Source organism: Pyrgilauda ruficollis, unplaced genomic scaffold (genome assembly GCF_017590135.1).
Source record: "Pyrgilauda ruficollis isolate IOZ18807 unplaced genomic scaffold, ASM1759013v1 scaffold43, whole genome shotgun sequence".
Lineage (NCBI taxonomy): Eukaryota > Metazoa > Chordata > Aves > Passeriformes > Passeridae > Pyrgilauda > Pyrgilauda ruficollis.
In genome coordinates this window covers 5,873,411-5,891,084 of record NW_024525823.1, presented here as the reverse complement: position 1 = coordinate 5,891,084, position 17,674 = coordinate 5,873,411, and the positions used below count along the sequence as shown (strand labels likewise).

At 43.4% G+C, this 17,674-nt stretch overlaps 1 protein-coding gene across 4 annotated transcripts; it reads left to right on the top strand.

The window, feature by feature from the left end:
- Window positions 1-222: 222 nt before the first annotated feature.
- Window positions 223-14,669, top strand: POPDC3 (popeye domain containing 3). Of its 4 annotated transcripts, XM_041477999.1 has the most exons (5): window positions 630-730; window positions 1,217-1,385; window positions 9,961-10,700; window positions 12,417-12,525; window positions 13,381-14,669. In XM_041477999.1, the coding sequence occupies exons 3-5, from the start codon at window positions 10,210-10,212 to the stop codon at window positions 13,708-13,710; spliced, it is 930 nt and encodes a 309-aa protein (XP_041333933.1). In that variant the 5' UTR covers window positions 630-730; window positions 1,217-1,385; window positions 9,961-10,209; the 3' UTR covers window positions 13,711-14,669. The 4 variants fall into 4 exon arrangements, with proteins under 4 accessions (XP_041333935.1, XP_041333934.1, XP_041333933.1 ...); XM_041478001.1 differs by lacking the exons at window positions 630-730; window positions 1,217-1,385 and adding an exon at window positions 223-361; XM_041478000.1 differs by lacking the exon at window positions 1,217-1,385 and having other exon boundaries at window positions 622-730.
- Window positions 14,670-17,674: the final 3,005 nt, after the last annotated feature.

Here is a 17,674-nt window from a genome sequence, read left to right as displayed (position 1 = left end):
CGGCCACACACACAGGCTTCTCCACCCTTACTACTTAGAACATGTTCTTGCTTATGCTCCAGTTACTGACAAATAGCTTCTGTAGTAACAGGAACTGCGCATTTAATAGGCTGTGGGTTCTTCTGTCTTAACAACTTGTAAATCTGCCTCCTCCTCCTCCGCCGTCAATAAACTCTCTCTCCCCGAGACCCGAAGTAGTGACCAGAACAAGTGCGTAGCTAGCACGCTGAAAGGCTCATGCACTGACACCTCCGTGTTCTCGGGGAGGCATTTGAACCCCGGGCACGAACGGTGCGCCAGCCTGGTGATGAAGAGGACCCTGAAGGCGTCCATCTCCCTTCTACAGAAACACCGTACTGGGGTGAGTAGGTGAAAGAGAAGAGAATTGTAATTTCCTTTATTCCAAACCAAAGTTGCAGACAGTTTAACCCCAGACGCTCCAGGTTTTTCCTGCCCGTCCAGCCCGGCACCTGGGCTGCGCCCGCAGCGGGTTTTAGGGTGCGCAAGTTCAGCGTTCTGCCGTCCCCGAGGGCTCCCCGCCCCGGCCTCTCCCGCACCCCCCTCGACGGCTTCGGTGCTCACCGGCGGCGCGGGAGCCCCCCTCTGCCTATTTTAGTCACAGCCGCGGCTCCGTGCCCGCCGCGGGACGCGGGGCCGCCGGCGGCGACGAGCAGCAACCCGAGCCCGTCCCGTCCGGGCGGCCGGGAAACTTTCCCGGGGCGCGGGGCAGGTAAGGGGCGCGGGCAGGGCGGGGGCCGAGCCGGACCGAGCCGGGGCGGGCAGAAGCCTCGGCGCTGCCTCCGCCCGCCCCCCGCCGGCGCTGTCCAGCCCGGCAGCGCTCGGAGCGCCGCCGCTCTGCCCGGGCCGGGGGCGAGCGGAGCGGGGGCGACTCCGGCACCGCCGCGCTCCGGGACGGCCGCGGCGGGCAGGGGCGGCGGCGGCAGCGGCGGTCCCGGGAGGGCTGCTCGCCACGAGGATTCGGCGGCGTCCTGAGCGGGGTTACAAGGGGTCACTGTCCCGGGAGGGAAGCCCTCCCTCCCTGCGTGCCCGGCGGGGTAACCGGAGCTCCCGAGTCAGCCCCGCCTGGAAGTTGCAGAGCTCTGCCGTGTCCCCTCTGGAGAGGAGCGCGACACGCTGCGCAGGGCTGCTCCTCGCCGGGGCTCTGTCTGAAGTGGGACCCTTCGATGTGTGTCTCAGGTTGGGGTTTGTCCCTTAGGACAGCGGGTTTCTGATTCTGCCCGGGTGCTGCCGCTCATTGACAGAAGAGCTGGCTCGGGGAGTATTTCTACTTGTCACAAAACCACCTCGGGATCCGGGGATTTCTTCCTCCGGTTTGCCTCGTAGGCTGGCGTTATTTGATTCTTCTCCCTCTCCATCAACTGATGGTAAGAGCAGATGAACCCTGAAATCGCATTTGCAGTTGCTCCTTTCCGAAGATAGAATGAACGACACAAAGCACTTCCCTTCCCCAAACAACAGTTTCTTTTTGCCAGACATATTCTTCCAAACTCTTAATATTTTGTCACATTTTCTTCATCTGTTGTATAAATCTTTGTGTACCTTTAGACTGTCAATCACTTTATGGGCAAATATTTTATGTAGCAGATCTCCTGTAACACGGAATCACGGAATCACGGGCTACCTGATAGTGTTACAGGGATGTCATTGATGGAACCCGGGTTCCAGAACTAGGGCTTCTTGCTAACTTTGTTGTTTAATGGGAATATGATTTTACACATACAAGTTTAAATGTCTTCACTGACCACAGCAAAACAAGGGATTGTTTCCACTTTTGCAGAACTGGTCCTGTACAGGATTTCCACAAAGTTTTTTGTGGTGCCAAATAATAAAGTAGCTTAAAATGTCAAGTTTTGAAGAAATGCCTTGCTTGCAAAATAGTAAGTACATTGCAAGTCCTCTAGTGAAACAGAAGAAGATAGTAACTGTGGTCAGTTGTGGTTCCTGACACAAACTTTGCCTTCACAGATATCTTAAAGCTCTTATGACACAAGTTGAGAACAGATTATTATTTAGGGATTCAAGAAAAGCATTGTTAACTGGAGCTATGTTTGATCTTTTTATTAAGTGTGTGGGTTCTTCAGAGAGGAGATTTTATTTTGTCCTTTTGTTCCCCTACTTTTCAAAGAAGAGCTCTGGTTGTGTCTCCAGATGATGACAGACAGCCTGTGTTTATGTGTTTGGGCTCATGGCTCATGGCACATCTCCGTAAGCCAGTTGTGCGTGCAGGTATGGTGTGGTGAACCAAGCCTCTTCTTTGGGAAATGAAGTTCCTGTCAGGTGGTTGGTTTCATGGGAATACATTCCCATTGAAAGGCACTACTGCACCATACAAACTCATTTAAGTGGAATTCCGCAGAGTTCAGCTGCAGTTCATTAACCCACTTCTAAAGCACTTGTGAAATGTGCCTTGTGGCTGCTTTCTCCACTATTAATTTAAAAGTTGAACTGGAGAGAAGCTTGAACTTGTACTTTCTTTCATGTTTTATTCTAAAACATAAGAAAACAGACAACCTGAATTGTTTTTTTGGCAATGCCATTCAATATTCAAGAGCCTTGCTCAAATTTATTCAAGTGCAGGTGATCTTAAAAAAAATGTCTGACTGCCATTCCGTATTCATGTTTCTAGGAGCAAAAGAACTTTAAAAAGTGAGAGAGTGGATTATACTTCTCAGTTTGGTGGGAATACCACATCTACTTATGGTTCATTAATTCTGATTCCAATTGTAAGAAATATGTCTTTTGTTTAAATTTAAGCTACTATCTAAATAATAAAATAGACATCATCTTCAACATTGGCTTTGCAACCGCAGAGGGTTGCACTGTATATTTTACAGTGATAAATGAGGAATTGTTGAAGTATTGGAAGTTGTGTATAGTTAGCTGGTCTTTAAATAACTAAAGATTAAATAATACCAGCTTCATTGTATGCAGTGCTCCTAATGAGCCTTAAACTGTTCTTTCTGTATTATTGTGGCGTTTCTTCTTCTTTCAGGGCCTCCCTCTGCCCAGCTTTTTTCCACTTCCTAAAAAGATTAGTAGGAATTTAAGCAAATAGTAGGCAGAATCAGGCTTTCCCAGCTGCACCCAAACAAGCTCAAGGAGTGGAAAGTCTCATGAAACACCTCCTGTTGAAGAGCTGTGCTTTGGAGACAGCAGCTCTGCATCTGCTGCAGCAGGGGGATGGGAGACAGGCCCAGCTTGGTGAGGAGGACAAGGAGTCGCTGGCCTGGTGCCATTTGCTGGGTTCTTGCTGTGGAGTGTTGACTCCAGTACCGAGGTGGCTTTGGGGTGTCTCCAGGGCTGGGCAGCAGCTGGCTGAAGGGGCTGCTTGGTTGACCAACCTTAAGCATGGTATCCTAAATTCTGCCTGACCAGAGCAGGGCTTTGGCCCTGGAAAGTCCTGCTTGGCTGGTGGTCGTGTCTCAGAGCTGCCCTGAAGGCAGTGAAGCACCACTGGTGGCTGCACATGCCCCAGCTGCCTGTTTTGCAGCTCTGAGCATTCCCAGAAGGATTACTGTCTGGGAAGGTATCACATCACATGGATGATCTCAGTGTGGCAGGTCCACTTTGGGAATTGCAGCCCAGGCAGGTACTGGAAGGACTAGGAAGAGTGTGATCTGACTCTTCCTAAGGTCTCAGACACTTTACCTTCCATGTGACAGCCTCTGCTCAGAGCACTGATCCAGTGGATGAGGCAGCCATGAGACATGAATGGGACACGGGATGCCTGCCTCAAGCCGAGGGAGTGCTAATCCATCTTCTCTCCTCCCGTCAGCCTGCTCCCAGTGACTCATTTTGACTCGTGTGGGTGGGTCACTTGCTGCCCTTCTTGTTGCAGCTGTGATGTTGTGCAGGGGGGACACAGAACTGCACTGCAGTCCCTCTTCGCTCTGCCATGAGGATGCTCACCCAGGGAGTGGGATCCTGAGGCTTGGTTGCTCAGGTTGCAAACAGGCTCCACGGTAAAGCATTCACATCCCTTTCTTTGAAAACCATTCACAGGAAGGGATGCTGGCTCCACACAGATGAAAATTTCATCTATAATGTCTACAGGAGGAATAATTTCAGAGATTACACTGTCTTCAGTGTTTTCTGTTGTCTAAAGTAGCTCTTAGTTGGTATCTCAGATAGGCTTCGGGATTTTTCTGGGAAGACCAGCTCCAAGGCTTTCCTTAACTTCTTTAATTCCTAGCAAAGGAAATCTTTAAAGCTATCCTTCTAATTAATTACCTTCACTATATATCCTTGTGTGTCTTTGAAATCTGAATATAAGTCACTAGATAGTGACTTTTTAGTGACTGGTTATCTTGGTGCTGTTGTCTTTTAGATTGGGTAGTCCTTTTCTTCCTCACCTTCCTTCCACCTTCCTGCAGGCTGCATTTTGTTGGGGAAACCTTGTGTTTTCCAGTATTGTAATTAGTCTTAAGAAGTTTAAGTAATGTAACTTTTGTTGTTGGTTACTGTCCTTATTGCTGCATGCATGTTCTCAGCCTGAAGTGGGCCCAGGGACAGTTGATCACTGAAAATAGCTGGTTTACTGTCGGGATTCTGAGGCTGAGATGACCCCGAGGTAGTAGAAAGTCTTTTTTCTCCCAGCCCTACAACCAAAGAAGAAGTCGAGATTCGTCAGTTCTGCTTTACAAGGGTGTTTATTTTTCCTTATCTAGTACATTCTTTCCCTGACCAGCTGAGATCTGTCCAGCAGGTCGGGTTGTGGCACACTGTCTGCCTTTCGGGTGGCGTTAACATTTTATGCTAAGAACTACATGTACTTTATTTGCAATAATTTTCCAATACCTATCACCTATGTTAGACAGTCTGTCTCTACTCTAAACCAATCAAGAAGTGTCACCATCACAGCAGAAGGTGGAGGACAAGAAGAAGGAGAAGAAAGGACAGGACATGCCCAAATTCCTCCATCTTGCCTCTTGAACCCCCATTCTAAAACCCCCAAAATTCTACTTTTTCACCCTGTGACAAATTAACTATCATTCTACTCAAACTGTTGTGGCTTAAATCTTCACACCGAGTTGGTAATTTTTTCCATGGGCTAAAATCAAAGGCACAGGTGTTTTTGACTCCATGCCAAGGTCTCTGAGCCCCTTGCCAGGGTCTCAAATCATCCAGGACAGTCAGAGGAATGTCCTGGGTTCCAGCAGTTAACTTGCCCGTACTTGCCTGGAGGCACGTAGCCACAGCTCTCTGTAGGTGCAGAGCTCCTCTGTGCCCCGAGTTAGATGCTGCATTGCAATTAAGAGTTTGGTTCTCTTGGTCCCTGGGGTATCTAGCTCCCCTGCAGAAGGAAAGTAGCTTGGGGAAAGTATGCAGCACAAACAGGGATTGGGAGTGATAAGTGTCAGTAGGGAATCAGAGGGGATTCCAGGGATGTAGGGCAGTGGAGGGAAGGGGTATCTCCATTGACATATGCCTTTACATTGCATGTGAAACTGCTTGATGAAATTAAGGAGCAGTTTCTTTTTATAATCTAAATTACTTTAGACCAGATGTAATTTGTGAGCCTAGAGGGGCTGCTTGGAGCTCATCCCTCTGGAAGTGGGGGGTGTCTAGGCCAGGAGGACCCCCCCTGGCAGGAGGGACTGCCTGGCCCCTGGTGGAGTTGCTGGAGTGTCAAGTCAGGCTGTGACTCCTAGCTCATGTATAAACATACACACTGTAGTGTGCTAAATCCATCATAATCTCATTTTGTGCTAGGAAGTGCATATGCTGTAAAGGAAAATATTTCCTTTTGCTTCCAAACCTGTAGCAAACAATTCACCCAGGCTGGTTACATGATTAGCATGTACAGCTCTACAGCCTGTCCACATGTGCATTGTCAAAGTGCTGGGGGCTTTCTTTCAGAATACTTGGGATAAGGCAACTGAAGAATAGATTATTCAAACTCTGAATAGCTTTACTTTTGACTTAATTAAAAAAGACCAATGAGAGAAGTGCTGGTGGCCTCAGGGCTTTTAGGGTTTCTTTTTTGCAGGAATTGTTGTGATCCAGACACAGTAACTAACACTTAGAGCTTCTCAGAGTTGAATTTGAATCATCAGTGACAAAAATGGGATAAAGTACATGGTTCTTGAGCAAATTTAAAAGGTACATAATAGGTAATTCTTCGTGTGAACACTGCAGTGTAGGGGGGAAACACCCATTTGAGGAGGGGGAAGGTTGTAATGTGCATTTGTACAATGCAAATTCTTTCTGTTTTGACTGGTTCAGTGTACTGTTTATATGAAATTTTAAGTTGCCAGCAGGTATTTATTTGGTAGCATATAAGTGAAATACTTCATTTTTGGCTTTGAAACTCCAGCAAACTGTAATTTCAACACTTTCTGATGGCAAATTAGTCCTCTCAGCACTGCTGCTTATTTTAAAGAAGTCCATGCCACAGTATATTGCTCACATCTCTAGCTTGCGCTGATTTTTCACATCACTTCATCTGCTCCTGCTGGAGAAGATGGACGTGTGGTGGGGCAAGACACTCTGAAGCATGTCAGTAATTCAGGCAGTGTTGGCAGGGCACATCTCCTTCCCGAGCTGGGAGGACTCATCTTGCATACAGCTGGGGTTTTGGCAGCCTACAGATGTCAGTGTGTGTCATTCTGGTTATGGCAGTCCCATGGCAGGAGTGTGCCATGCACGGTGCTCCTTCTCCATGGGCTGGGATGGAGTAGAAAGTGCTCAATGTTTGCTTGGGAAGACACAGTTCTTCAGCTTTATCAGCCAAGGCATGTGTTTTAAATGCTCTTTCCTGCTTGCTGGGTCATCACCAGCAGATGAACCTGTAGCAATAGCTGTTCACCACAGCCAGGGCAATCGAAGCAAACAAAGCAGAAAGCCAAAGCACCTCAATGACAGGATGGTGTCCCCTCCAGGTGCTTGCAAATGGTAATGTTGTCTGCTGTGGAGGATGACTCAGTTGGTATCACAGCTGCTGCGTTTTTTGGTTTGGGGGATTTTTCTCCCCCACAACCTCAGTTGCAATAGATGAATGGCTTAATTAGAGTTTAAATTTTGGACTTGTAGGAACTATAAAGAAAAGTGTTCTGAAACTTTCAAGAGTTTAAATTTTGGACTTGCAGAAACTATAAAGAAAAATGTGAAAGGCCTTATCTAGCACTAAATACCCTTCAAAACTGGAATTTTTACTGTACTTTGGCCCGTACCCATTATTGCCTCTGCTCTATTTACAACTGCCAATGATTTTTAGCTCCCAAACATTAGAATAATTTCTTATTTGAGAAGAGCTGCATCCTCTCTTTCTGCCTGCAGTTCGCTGGTATCAAGCATGCCTGCTCTTCACCACATCTCTGAGGAATGAGTCCCATTTAGGAGTGGGTTTTGTCAGTATTTCCAGAGGGTTTGGTTTTTCCTGCACACCTTGTGTAGCTCAGGCGAGTGTTGTGTTGGTAAGGCTGTGCTTTGGACTAGCACTGGTCTCCCTCCTTTGCCCTTCCTCTTGCCTGGAAGGAGAGAGGCCCTCTCCAGTCTGGGAGATGCTGAAGCACAGTAAAAGTTCTCATTGTGTAGAACTAATGGAATAAGTGGGAATTTTCCACACAGTGGTTTTGGAAGACAGGTCCCATTCTGAAAATGAACAGTTGCAAATGCAGAACAGTTTTCTCAGGACTTTGTGTGTGATGAGCCTATATCCATGTCCTGGTGGTACGCTGTTCTTTCCAAATTACTTTGGCCCATCTTGTCATGAATGAATGCTTTACAGAAATGCTGTGAGCTGTAGTGTGGGCAGACTGAGAAGGCAATACTTGAATTAAAAATTGTGCATACATTCTGTGAAATTACTATTATGTTGGGTCAAATTATTGTAATGTGTGACATTACATGATGAAAATATGTTGGTAATGTAAAGCAAATTACTGCTCCACCGTGGTTTTAGTTTGTGGCATGCATATAGTTTCCAGTGTAACTCCTCAGTCATGATTCCCTTCAAAACACTGATTTTTATTGTTTTCTTTTAGAAATTAGGGTCTTCAGTAAAACTGCTTAGAGCAAAATGTTGGCAGAAGAGTAGAAGTATTAACAATAATCCAAAATCACTGTTATCAGTGATTCTGTTTTAAACAAACAATCAGTCAAACAAAAAACTTCTGCCACTGATTTCTGACTGTGTGATGGAAATACTGACTGGATTCAGAACACAAGGTCTGGAAACTGCGTGTTCCGGTTTTATTTTCTTCTGATTCAAAAATCTTACCCCTTGATCACAGAAGCACCACCTAAAATTCCTCATGACTTTACTATACCTAGGTAACTTCTTTATATCTGATGCAGCTTCCATCTCCCAGTCTCCAAGGGATAAATCCTACATCTGAGGGGAATCCTGTACCAGAGGAGAGCATCTGAATAAAGAAACAAACCACAAAGGTTTTAGTTGTAAACTACCTTATTCTTGTAATTCTGGTTCTTAAACTGCAGGAGGATTTTGAACATTGTAATTTGGAGAGATTCTGTGCTCTTTAGCTGTGGTATTTTTATGGTCCAGCGACTTTCCTACCACCACTCTCAGAGAGGGACAGTCTCCTCCTAACTTGTTCTTCTAAGCTCTGCTGCTCAGTTGTGTGGGATTTTATGTCTTTATTTGGCACCATTGTTATTCAGTCATAGAATTAATGTTGGGGTTTGAGTAAACTTAAAAGAAGTAATGCTGTGGTGGTTAGGAAATACAATACAAATTTTCTGTATTAATTTCTTAGACCTGTCACTGTGAAAGAAGCACCACTGAAAGCCCTGATGAATGATGGTGGGTGCTTTTTTTAAAAGCACTGCAACAGCAGTGCTTTTAAAGTATTGACTTCTGTGGCTCTTGTGAGGGGAAAAAAAACCAAACTACTTTGATATTCCAGAGAATCTGATAATTTTGATAACAAGATAGTTCTTTGTTTCCTTGCCATTCTACCAGGAAAAGAATCAGACAGTAAGGCTTTGGAAGGTTTCAGTACTGATTACACCACTAATATATTCTGGCTTTGAAATTTCTACCATGTATAATCTCACATGGAAGTGTGTATTTTTATTTTAAAAGACAGGTATGGAAAGCTGGTTTTGATTTTTTGTTTTTAGATTTATCTTGAAGTTTCTTTCATACTTCTTGGTTCTGTGTTTTCCTTTGAAAACTCTTAGGAATATATCACCATATGAAAATGAATAACGTTTCGCATTTTAGAATGTTGAACAATAAAATTATGTGGTCCATGGCATGAAATTCTGTGATGTAGAACTTTGAATGTTGTAAAATTGCTTTGTAAATGTCCCCTGAATCGTATTTTGCAGGACTACTTACTTCATGTTCTAATAACATAGTCTGTATCAAGATGCCTTTAAGCTTTGTAGTCTTCCCTATATATGATGGGATTTTTTGCCTGTTGTCCTTGGAGTAGAAAAGACCATCTCCTGTGACACTTGGGTTTTCCTTGTTGTGGTGTTTGGGGATGGAATTTGTTGTCCCCAGAAACAGAGAGGGGTTGAGCAAAGCTCATTCTCATTAATGAGAATGATTTGACTGAAATCCAGAGTGAGATGGAGGAGGTGAACAAGGAAGAAGAGTTCACTGTCTCTTCTTGTTAAAGACCTGGATAGGACATTTAAAAATGCTCTCAGGGAGCGGGGTCTGGACCAACAAATCCAACTACCGTGTCAGCAGTGAGGCTGTACAAAGGCTTGTCACAGGACGTTGTGAGTGCAGCACACAGCTTTACATGGATTCAGTGGCAGTTCAGTGGTTGCTACTCAGATCATAGATACAGCAAATGGGATCTTCAGCTGAATGAATATTAAATTTTGATCCTGGAATCACAGAGCTTCAAGGGTAATTGGATCGTAATGCAGTCTGTGGTTTTAGGCAATAAAATTTTGATAAAATTTAATTGATGAAAATAATTTTATAAGTAATTCATCTCTTCTTCACTTGTCCAGATCAGATGAAGCTACAGATGACATGACCAAAGTCAAAACAATGCATGAACTGAAGAGAAACAGCGCTGAGAATGTTAGCTGCTTAGTTGCTGGAAATCCTAAGTGCAACTTTACTACCAAGAGACTCTGATCTTATGTGATCACTGAACACAGTTTGCAAGAATGGAAAAGCAAAGGAAAACCACAACTAGTTGCATCTCATAAATAAAAATTTTCAAGATTCAGCTGAATCAAAAAATTATTCCAGCCATGGGAGAAAATGCAAGTTTTTGGGAAAGTTTGATATATGCACATCCTACGTGTACCACCTGGAAGCAACAGGCAGAGGGATCTATCTACCACCTCGCCAGTATTTTCTTTGTCGTGGGCTTCATGGGTGGAAGTGGATTCTTTGGGCTCCTCTACGTATTCAGTTTGCTTGGACTAGGCTTTCTCTGCTCTTCTGTTTGGGCTTGGCTGGATGTGTGTGCTGCTGATATATTCTCCTGGAATTTTGTACTGTTCGCTATATGCTTCGTCCAGTTCGTTTATGTTACCTACCAAGTCCGGAGTGTTGCCTTTGACAGAGAATTCCAGGAACTCTACAGTGCTCTCTTCCAGCCTCTGGGAATTTCCTTGACTGTGTACAGGAAGATTGTCTTGTGCTGCGATGCAGAAGTGATTACCCTGGAGAAGGAACATTGTTATGCCATGCAGGGCAAAACACCTATTGACAAACTGTCCTTGCTTGTGTCAGGCAGGTTGGTATTGCTTTGTTCAGGTTTTCTGCAAATATCTTTATTTTCCTCTCCTTATTGAAAATGAAAGAAAAAAAGGAAAAAACCTGGTTTGTGTATTGTATGTTTATTTTCCAGAACAATAGATTAAATATTAATGCAAGTAATATAAATATTAATAGGTTAAATACACTTGTCTAGGACAGTACTAGCATAGAAACACTAAGCACAGAATCTGAAACAGCATAAAGAAACAATTGAAGTCATTCTTTTCCAGGCTGCTGTATCATATAATTTAACAGGTTAGGCAGATAAAGGGAATAAATGTGGATTTTCAGTGCTGAGGTTATGGCTTGCTGTCTGTCAACTGCCTAGTTGATGAGCACAGCATCTGTCCCATTTTTCTTTACTAGTATCATCTGAAATGGGACAAAAAGTTAGTTACAAAACTGAATATACTTAGATAAACTCTGTTTAATAGAGATCTTGACTGTGATATAGATTATATTCGGTTGCTTTCAAGGGGGTGGGAGAAGGATAGGGATAAGGAAGAGAAAAAGACTTAAAAGTGCCCTTTCATTACAAGAGGATGTAGCTGAGCCTTATCAAGACTTGCAGACCTGGGTCTACAGTTACTGTATACTGTGGCCCTGTGTTAGACCCTGAGGCAGTAAATCCACCTGCTTGTACTCCCTGCTTCCAGGAGAGCCTTCTGGCAGCCTTGTTGATGCTTTCCTGGAGGGAAACACTAGCTTTTGTACTGTATGCAAAGCAGGGTGCAGCCCCTGACCACCACAAGAATAGGCTGGATACCCAGAGGTGATGGGACACTTGGTGGGTGCCTTTTGCTGCATGGATAGATGGAACCTGTAGGCAGCTTGACACTCAGCTGATTTAGGACTACTTGCAATGAACAATATGGATTGTGGGCAGTTTTCCTTAGTGACACCCTGGTTCACAGAGTTCTTGGGAGCTCTCTAGGAAGTACCTCCTGGAAGTTGCTTTTGGTCTTACCAAAGGAGAGGTATCCACCCTTCTACATGCCCAGCCAGTGATCACCCAGAGTTCCTGCTGCCCTTCACCATGGTGGTACAGGGCTGCTTGTGTGCCTTCAAATTTATATGTTATTTAAAAAGTAGCAAGGAAAGGAAGTTTTTCTTTGGCATCTTCAGAAGGCCACAGCATTTACACAGAGATCCCATAACGCCAGGCTGTTCTTCTGGCTGCAGTCCTGTGGCTATGTAATTCCTGTTAAACATGGAGAGGGGTCTACCTAACACATGCCATGGGACACTCCTGCTTGCCACTCCCAGTTTTTGCATTTTGTTCTCTCTAAAATGATTATTTGCCAAAACTAGAAGTAAATCCCAGGGTTTTCAGGAGAAGCAGGTAAATGCTGTTATGGGCATTGGTCTTTCACCTCTCCAGTGCCTGGTGGCCTTTTAATGGCAAATCTTGTGCATCACTGCACAGACCTACCTCAGAGAGAATGATGTGGTTTGAGTAAGGCCTGGAAAGATTTCCATTTCAGTTGCATGATTGTCTTGTATTCTCTTTCAACTTATTTTTGATATTGGGTTCAAAAATATAATTAGGATAATTATAATCGGCCATTGATTGCTTTTTCATGCTTTCAAAGCTATGTTTAAATTCCTCAGACAGTAGAAATAGCACATTCTTGTGGCAGTCATTGCTGGTGTACAGGTAGTACTAACAAATTAACACATCTTATCTTGGTAGGATCAGAGTGACAGTTGATGGGGAGTTTCTACATTATATTTTTCCTCTTCAATTTCTGGACTCTCCTGAATGGGATTCACTGAGGCCCACAGAAGAGGGAATTTTTCAGGTAAAAGTTAAGGGGTTTCTTTCTTTCTTTCTTTCTTTTTTTTCTTTTTTTTTTTTTTTTTTTTTTTTTTTTTTAGTGCTAGAGGAAATTGTTTAAGCACTGTTTGATTTAGAAATAAATTTATTCAGTTGTGGGTTTCGTTTGGGATACTATGCAAACAAGTGGCATCCCATTAGTTTGGGAAGTCCTCTTTATCCATTGGACTGCTTTTGCTGTTTGTGTCTTGTTACAACAAACAGGGCTTTTCTTAAAGCTGAGGTAGGCTCTGTTTGCATTCTCTGGCTGCACTGATATTCAGCCTTGAGAAGCCGGGTTTCCTCAGGGTGGGAAGAAGCTGGTGCTGAAGAGGTTTCCCAGTGGGAGATGAGCCAGGGGAAGACGTGCCTGGGACACAGCTTGGCACGGGTTACAGCATGGGACACGGTGTCAGCTGCGGCTGCCCCTGCGCTCTGTGAGCCCTGGCGCTGCTGTCTCTTGCCTGACACGCTGGCTCCTGCCTGTGTTGGATCTGATGTCTGCTGTCACGAGGACAAATGGCATTTGTCGAGAGCTTTCTTTAGACCTGCCATTTCAGCTGAGGCTGCCAAGAGTAGGGAATGCAGGGCTGAACCAGGGCATCCATGTGGCACTGAACAAGGCATGCCATATGGGCACAGGCGTATTGTCACCGAGGTTAACTGGATGTGATCACTTAGTCCGTATCCAGTCACCTTTCTCATTTCTCTTTTGCATTCAGTAACCTCCCAGAGCGCTCTGGCTCGGTTAAAAGGCTCTGATTGCAGTAGACAGGTTCTGCTGGGAGAGGGGCGTGCAGCACCACCTTGTCACGCGGCTGCCCAATTCTCTCTCCTCTAGGTGACACTCACAGCAGAGACAGATTGTCGATACGTGGCCTGGAGGAGAAAGAAGCTCTACCTGCTGTTCGCTAAGCACCGCTTCATCTCCCGCCTGTTCTCCATTCTCATTGGGAGCGACATCGCCGAGAAACTGTACGCCCTGAACGACAGGGTGCACGTGGGCCAGGGCTTCAGGTACGACATCCGCCTGCCCAACTTCTACCACGTTGCGCTGCCCGAGAGCCCTCCCGTGCCGGCCTCGCACCACGGCCACCAGCTGCAGCGAGCCTCCCCGCGCCGCACGCCCGCGGCGGTCACAAACTGCGGCTCCTTCCTCGCGCCCTCCTAGCCAGGAAAGTTCTGCTGCAGCCATTCCTCGAAGCGGTGGAGGGAGATGGAAGGTGGCAGAGCAGAAGAGCAGAGAGACAAAAGCAGATGAAGCCAAATTTGACTGACAAGTGCCATTTATGTTAACTGGAGTAGGTTGAATTCTCTGTCTCGAGCCAGCAGGTTGGCTTCTGCGTTGTGACTGTCTGTGCAATATGTTTACTTTCTGTTCATACTCCTCTTGATCTTCATCTCTTTTGTTTTGGAGGAGAACAAATCATAACAGTATGAGGTCTTATTGCATTGTGGTGGCCTCTGTGGTGGCGTGTTGTTTTTTTTTTGTTGTGTTATTTGTTTTTTCTTTAAAGCAAGCCCATGGTATTTGTAATTATGTTTTCCTCAAAAAAATTTTGTCAAAATGAAGTACAGTCAGAATAGTGAATGAAAACAACTAAGTTGTCTTCAAAATATAGCAACTGGCTTATAATGTTCTTTTTTATGCCATGTGAACATTCTCTCAATTTACGTGATTAATGTTGCAGAAGAAAGACTAAGGAACGATTGCATTGTGTTTGTTTCTTAAAGAAATGAAAAATTTTAAAATGCACAGCAAGATTGTTAAAAACCCAAACAAAACAAAACAACAAATTCTGTCCTATGAGTAATTGGTTTCTCTCCGACTGTCCTTAAGAGGTATTACGTGAAAATAAACATAAGTGTAATTTCTGGCATTAGAAAAATAAAAGAGCTGTAACTGCTTCAAATACAGCTTAGGGAAATGGTTGTGTAGCATTTCTGATAGAATGGGATGCTACAGGACCTGGGCTCCTGCAGTGTCAGCACCCTTCATGACATGTACAATAAATAATGTTAATCAATCTACTGCCAAACCAGTGGAGTTTGTTGTATAATATTCCTTTTAGCTATGTTTGTCAGGAAGAGACTAAAACAACTGCAGCAATAAATACAATTTTTAACTGACACATTCGTGTTTAGCTTCCAGAGTCACTTTTCCTATGCCTATGAAATTCTTGATTCAAAAGATGTTCTCTCCCTAATTCTGTGGTGTTTTAATGACATGAGGGAGCCTCAGATCGCACTTCAGTAGGAGGGAGTTGGTTTCGACCCTCGGGGTCACTGTGCCTTTGAAGAGAAGTGTCCAAATGTCTTTGCTAACTCACCTTCCTGCTGCTCTGCCTGATGCCTGCCAGTAATCAAAAAGTAAGAAGCATTACTATTTTATGAGAATGGATTGCTGCTTGATATGTCTGGAAGTAGATAATATTTTTAATATTTTAAAATTGCTGGCTTGTTTGGTAGGATGACCCCTGTGTGCTTCTCTGTTTGTGGGTATACATATAAGTTTAGATCCTGTGAGTTGTTTCTGGAGGACTTAAAATGATCATACAATCTTACACTTGAAGGATAATCATGCAATATGTGTAAAAAAGCTATTAGGAGTGATGTGAAACACTACCTGTTTGAAGGCCATTTAGTGTAGAGCAGATAAGATCATACAAGTTTTGCTTTTAGCTTTATGTTCCTTCCTCAGAGAGGAAGACCAGCAAAACATAAATACCCCAGCATGCAATGTGATAATCCCCAAATCATTCTCATAACCCTTCCAGGCAATGTGTTCTGTATGTACTGTTTAATGCATGAAGTCCCTGAGTCACAGAGCTACTTTGTCTTGGCCAAAAGAGAATTGGAAAAAATGCAAACAGTTCACTGATGGCTTTTAATGACCTGTTCAGATGAAGGCACAAAGTGCCAGAGGCTGGCAGCATGTTATAAGGATGCACATTTTTGTAACACTCTACAAACATAAAAATATTTAAAATGCATAAAAGACATCTTATTCTAGACTTGGGTGTAATAGAAATAATTTATTAATGTTCTCCTTGGTTTTCTTGAATATTTGGGTTTGGCCTATTTATTCGAGAACTTGTCTTTACTAAATTCTGACCTTGCTGAAGTTAATTAGCTTGATCATCTTCACCTTAAAATAAGACCAAGGAGTCCTACTCACCCAATTTCTATATCAAGCTTATATATTCTATGTAAATTGTAGCATACTGCTTAGAAAGATACTGGGGAATGATGGGTGCTTCATGCCGTACTTTGATAATTTTTTTCTTTTTTGTGACTGTTATATGCCTTAGTTTCTGTCACACGCTTCCCAAACGCAATCCTCTGTGATGCTTTTCTCTGCTGAAATTGGTTACTGTCAGAAATCTCTACCAGGACATGTCTGAGTCAATATCTGAACATACTCTTAGCTAATCTTGTTTAGGTGTTGCTACTGTGCTTTCTGGGCTTTGAGTCATTTTTAAAAAATTGTTTCTAGTTTTCCAGCATCTGTTTGAGACATGACTAGCAGAACATTTCAGCTGTAAAATTCAGCTGTAAAATAGAGATCTACAATAATATAAGTACACAAAAAAGGGCTGGAAGCAAGACAGAAGTTCTTTCTACCTGTGTTTTTATTTTAGTCTGGACAGTACTTTTAAACATACAGTAGAATGCGACTTATAAACCAGTTTTGGGAGGGCTGTATAATCTACCTAAATGAAGATATATTCAGAATGATGACAGCAAAATTAGACAAGTTTTGTGAGATCATAAACACCCAGGCATTAGAGAGTGGGGGTTGCTCAGCCTGAAGAAGAGAAGGCTCCAGGTGACATTATATTGCAGCCTTTCAGTACTTAAAGGGGCCTGCAAGAAAGATGAGGACAGACTTTTTATAGCAGAGCCTCTTGTGAATACTCCTTGGGACAAGGAGTAATGGCTTTAAATTCATTAATATGTTTTGTGATATATTTAGATATAAGGAGGAATTTTTATTATTATTATTATTATTATTATTATTACTGTGATGAAACACTGAAACAGGCTGTCCAGCGAGTTGGTGGATGTTTGGTCCTTGGGAGCATTCAAATTGGATGGAGCTCTGGGCATCTTGATCTATTTGAAGATATCCTCACTTATTCAAGGGGGTTGGACAAGATGGCCTTTAAAAGTCCCTTCCAACCCAGAGCATTCTATGATTCTGTGATTACTTGTAAGTTAATAAACATTTGGAGCTAGATGAAGTTCTGACCTAATTTATGCCCGTGTTACAGCTCAGAAATAACTGTTAGTGATGTAATCAGGTTCCTTCACAACTGGTTTAAACAAGTGGATACTTGAGTCCATGCTGCTATCAGTGAGTCCTTTTCTTGATCCTACAGTGATTCCCCTTTACTCACATTTTACATTTTTACCAGTTCCATAACCTTCTGTGGAGTTATGTCTACATTTATATGCTGCTATGGGTAAGAGTTATCATGTGGTCATTCATAAGTTGATTTTTATAAGTTTTTGTAATTATATGGACATCATGTTGGAATTGCCCTCACAGCCTGCAGAAGGGTTCAAATTTTCTGCATAAGGTAAGAAACTGTATGGCCTAGGACAGTCCAAAACAGAGGGGGAGGAGGAGTAGAGAAAGAGAAAATGAAAGTTCATACAAATTTTGTCCAAGAGAGGTTTATTTCAAATTGGACTTCTGGCAAATTAGTTTGTTGGGTGCAGCAATATGTAGTTAGAGCTTCAAAACAAGTCTTGCCTACTAAAGAGCATGGGACTGACCTTTGAATTCTTTCATTTTGTAGTATTTTTTTAACTACTGATAGGGTAAGTACAGGTAACAGGTTCCATCATAAAACTACACTCAAAACTACAGAAACTATGGAAAAACCTGAGAGGATACAGCCCAATCTACTGAAGGCAAATTTTAAGTGTTTAAAGAAACAGGTTCTTTTATTCAGCTGCCTGTGATAATAGAGGCTGTGTTTTGTGGCTGAGCAGGGCCATCCAGGATCTATGTTTTCAGGAACTATTTTCCTTGCAACAAAGCAAATCATACATGTAGAGATATGAGCTCCCCTCGGATTAAACTGGGGAAGCTGAATACAAGCTTGGATGATATTGCACAGATTTGC

Coding starts and splice junctions, on each gene's coding strand:
- POPDC3 (XM_041478001.1), top strand. CDS start 10,210: ATGGGAGAAAATGCAAGTTTTTGGGAAAGTTTGATATATGCACATCCT. Junction 10,701..12,416: donor TCCTTGCTTGTGTCAGGCAG/GTTGGTATTGCT, acceptor TTATCTTGGTAG/GATCAGAGTGACAGTTGATG. Junction 12,526..13,380: donor CAGAAGAGGGAATTTTTCAG/GTAAAAGTTAAG, acceptor TCTCTCCTCTAG/GTGACACTCACAGCAGAGAC.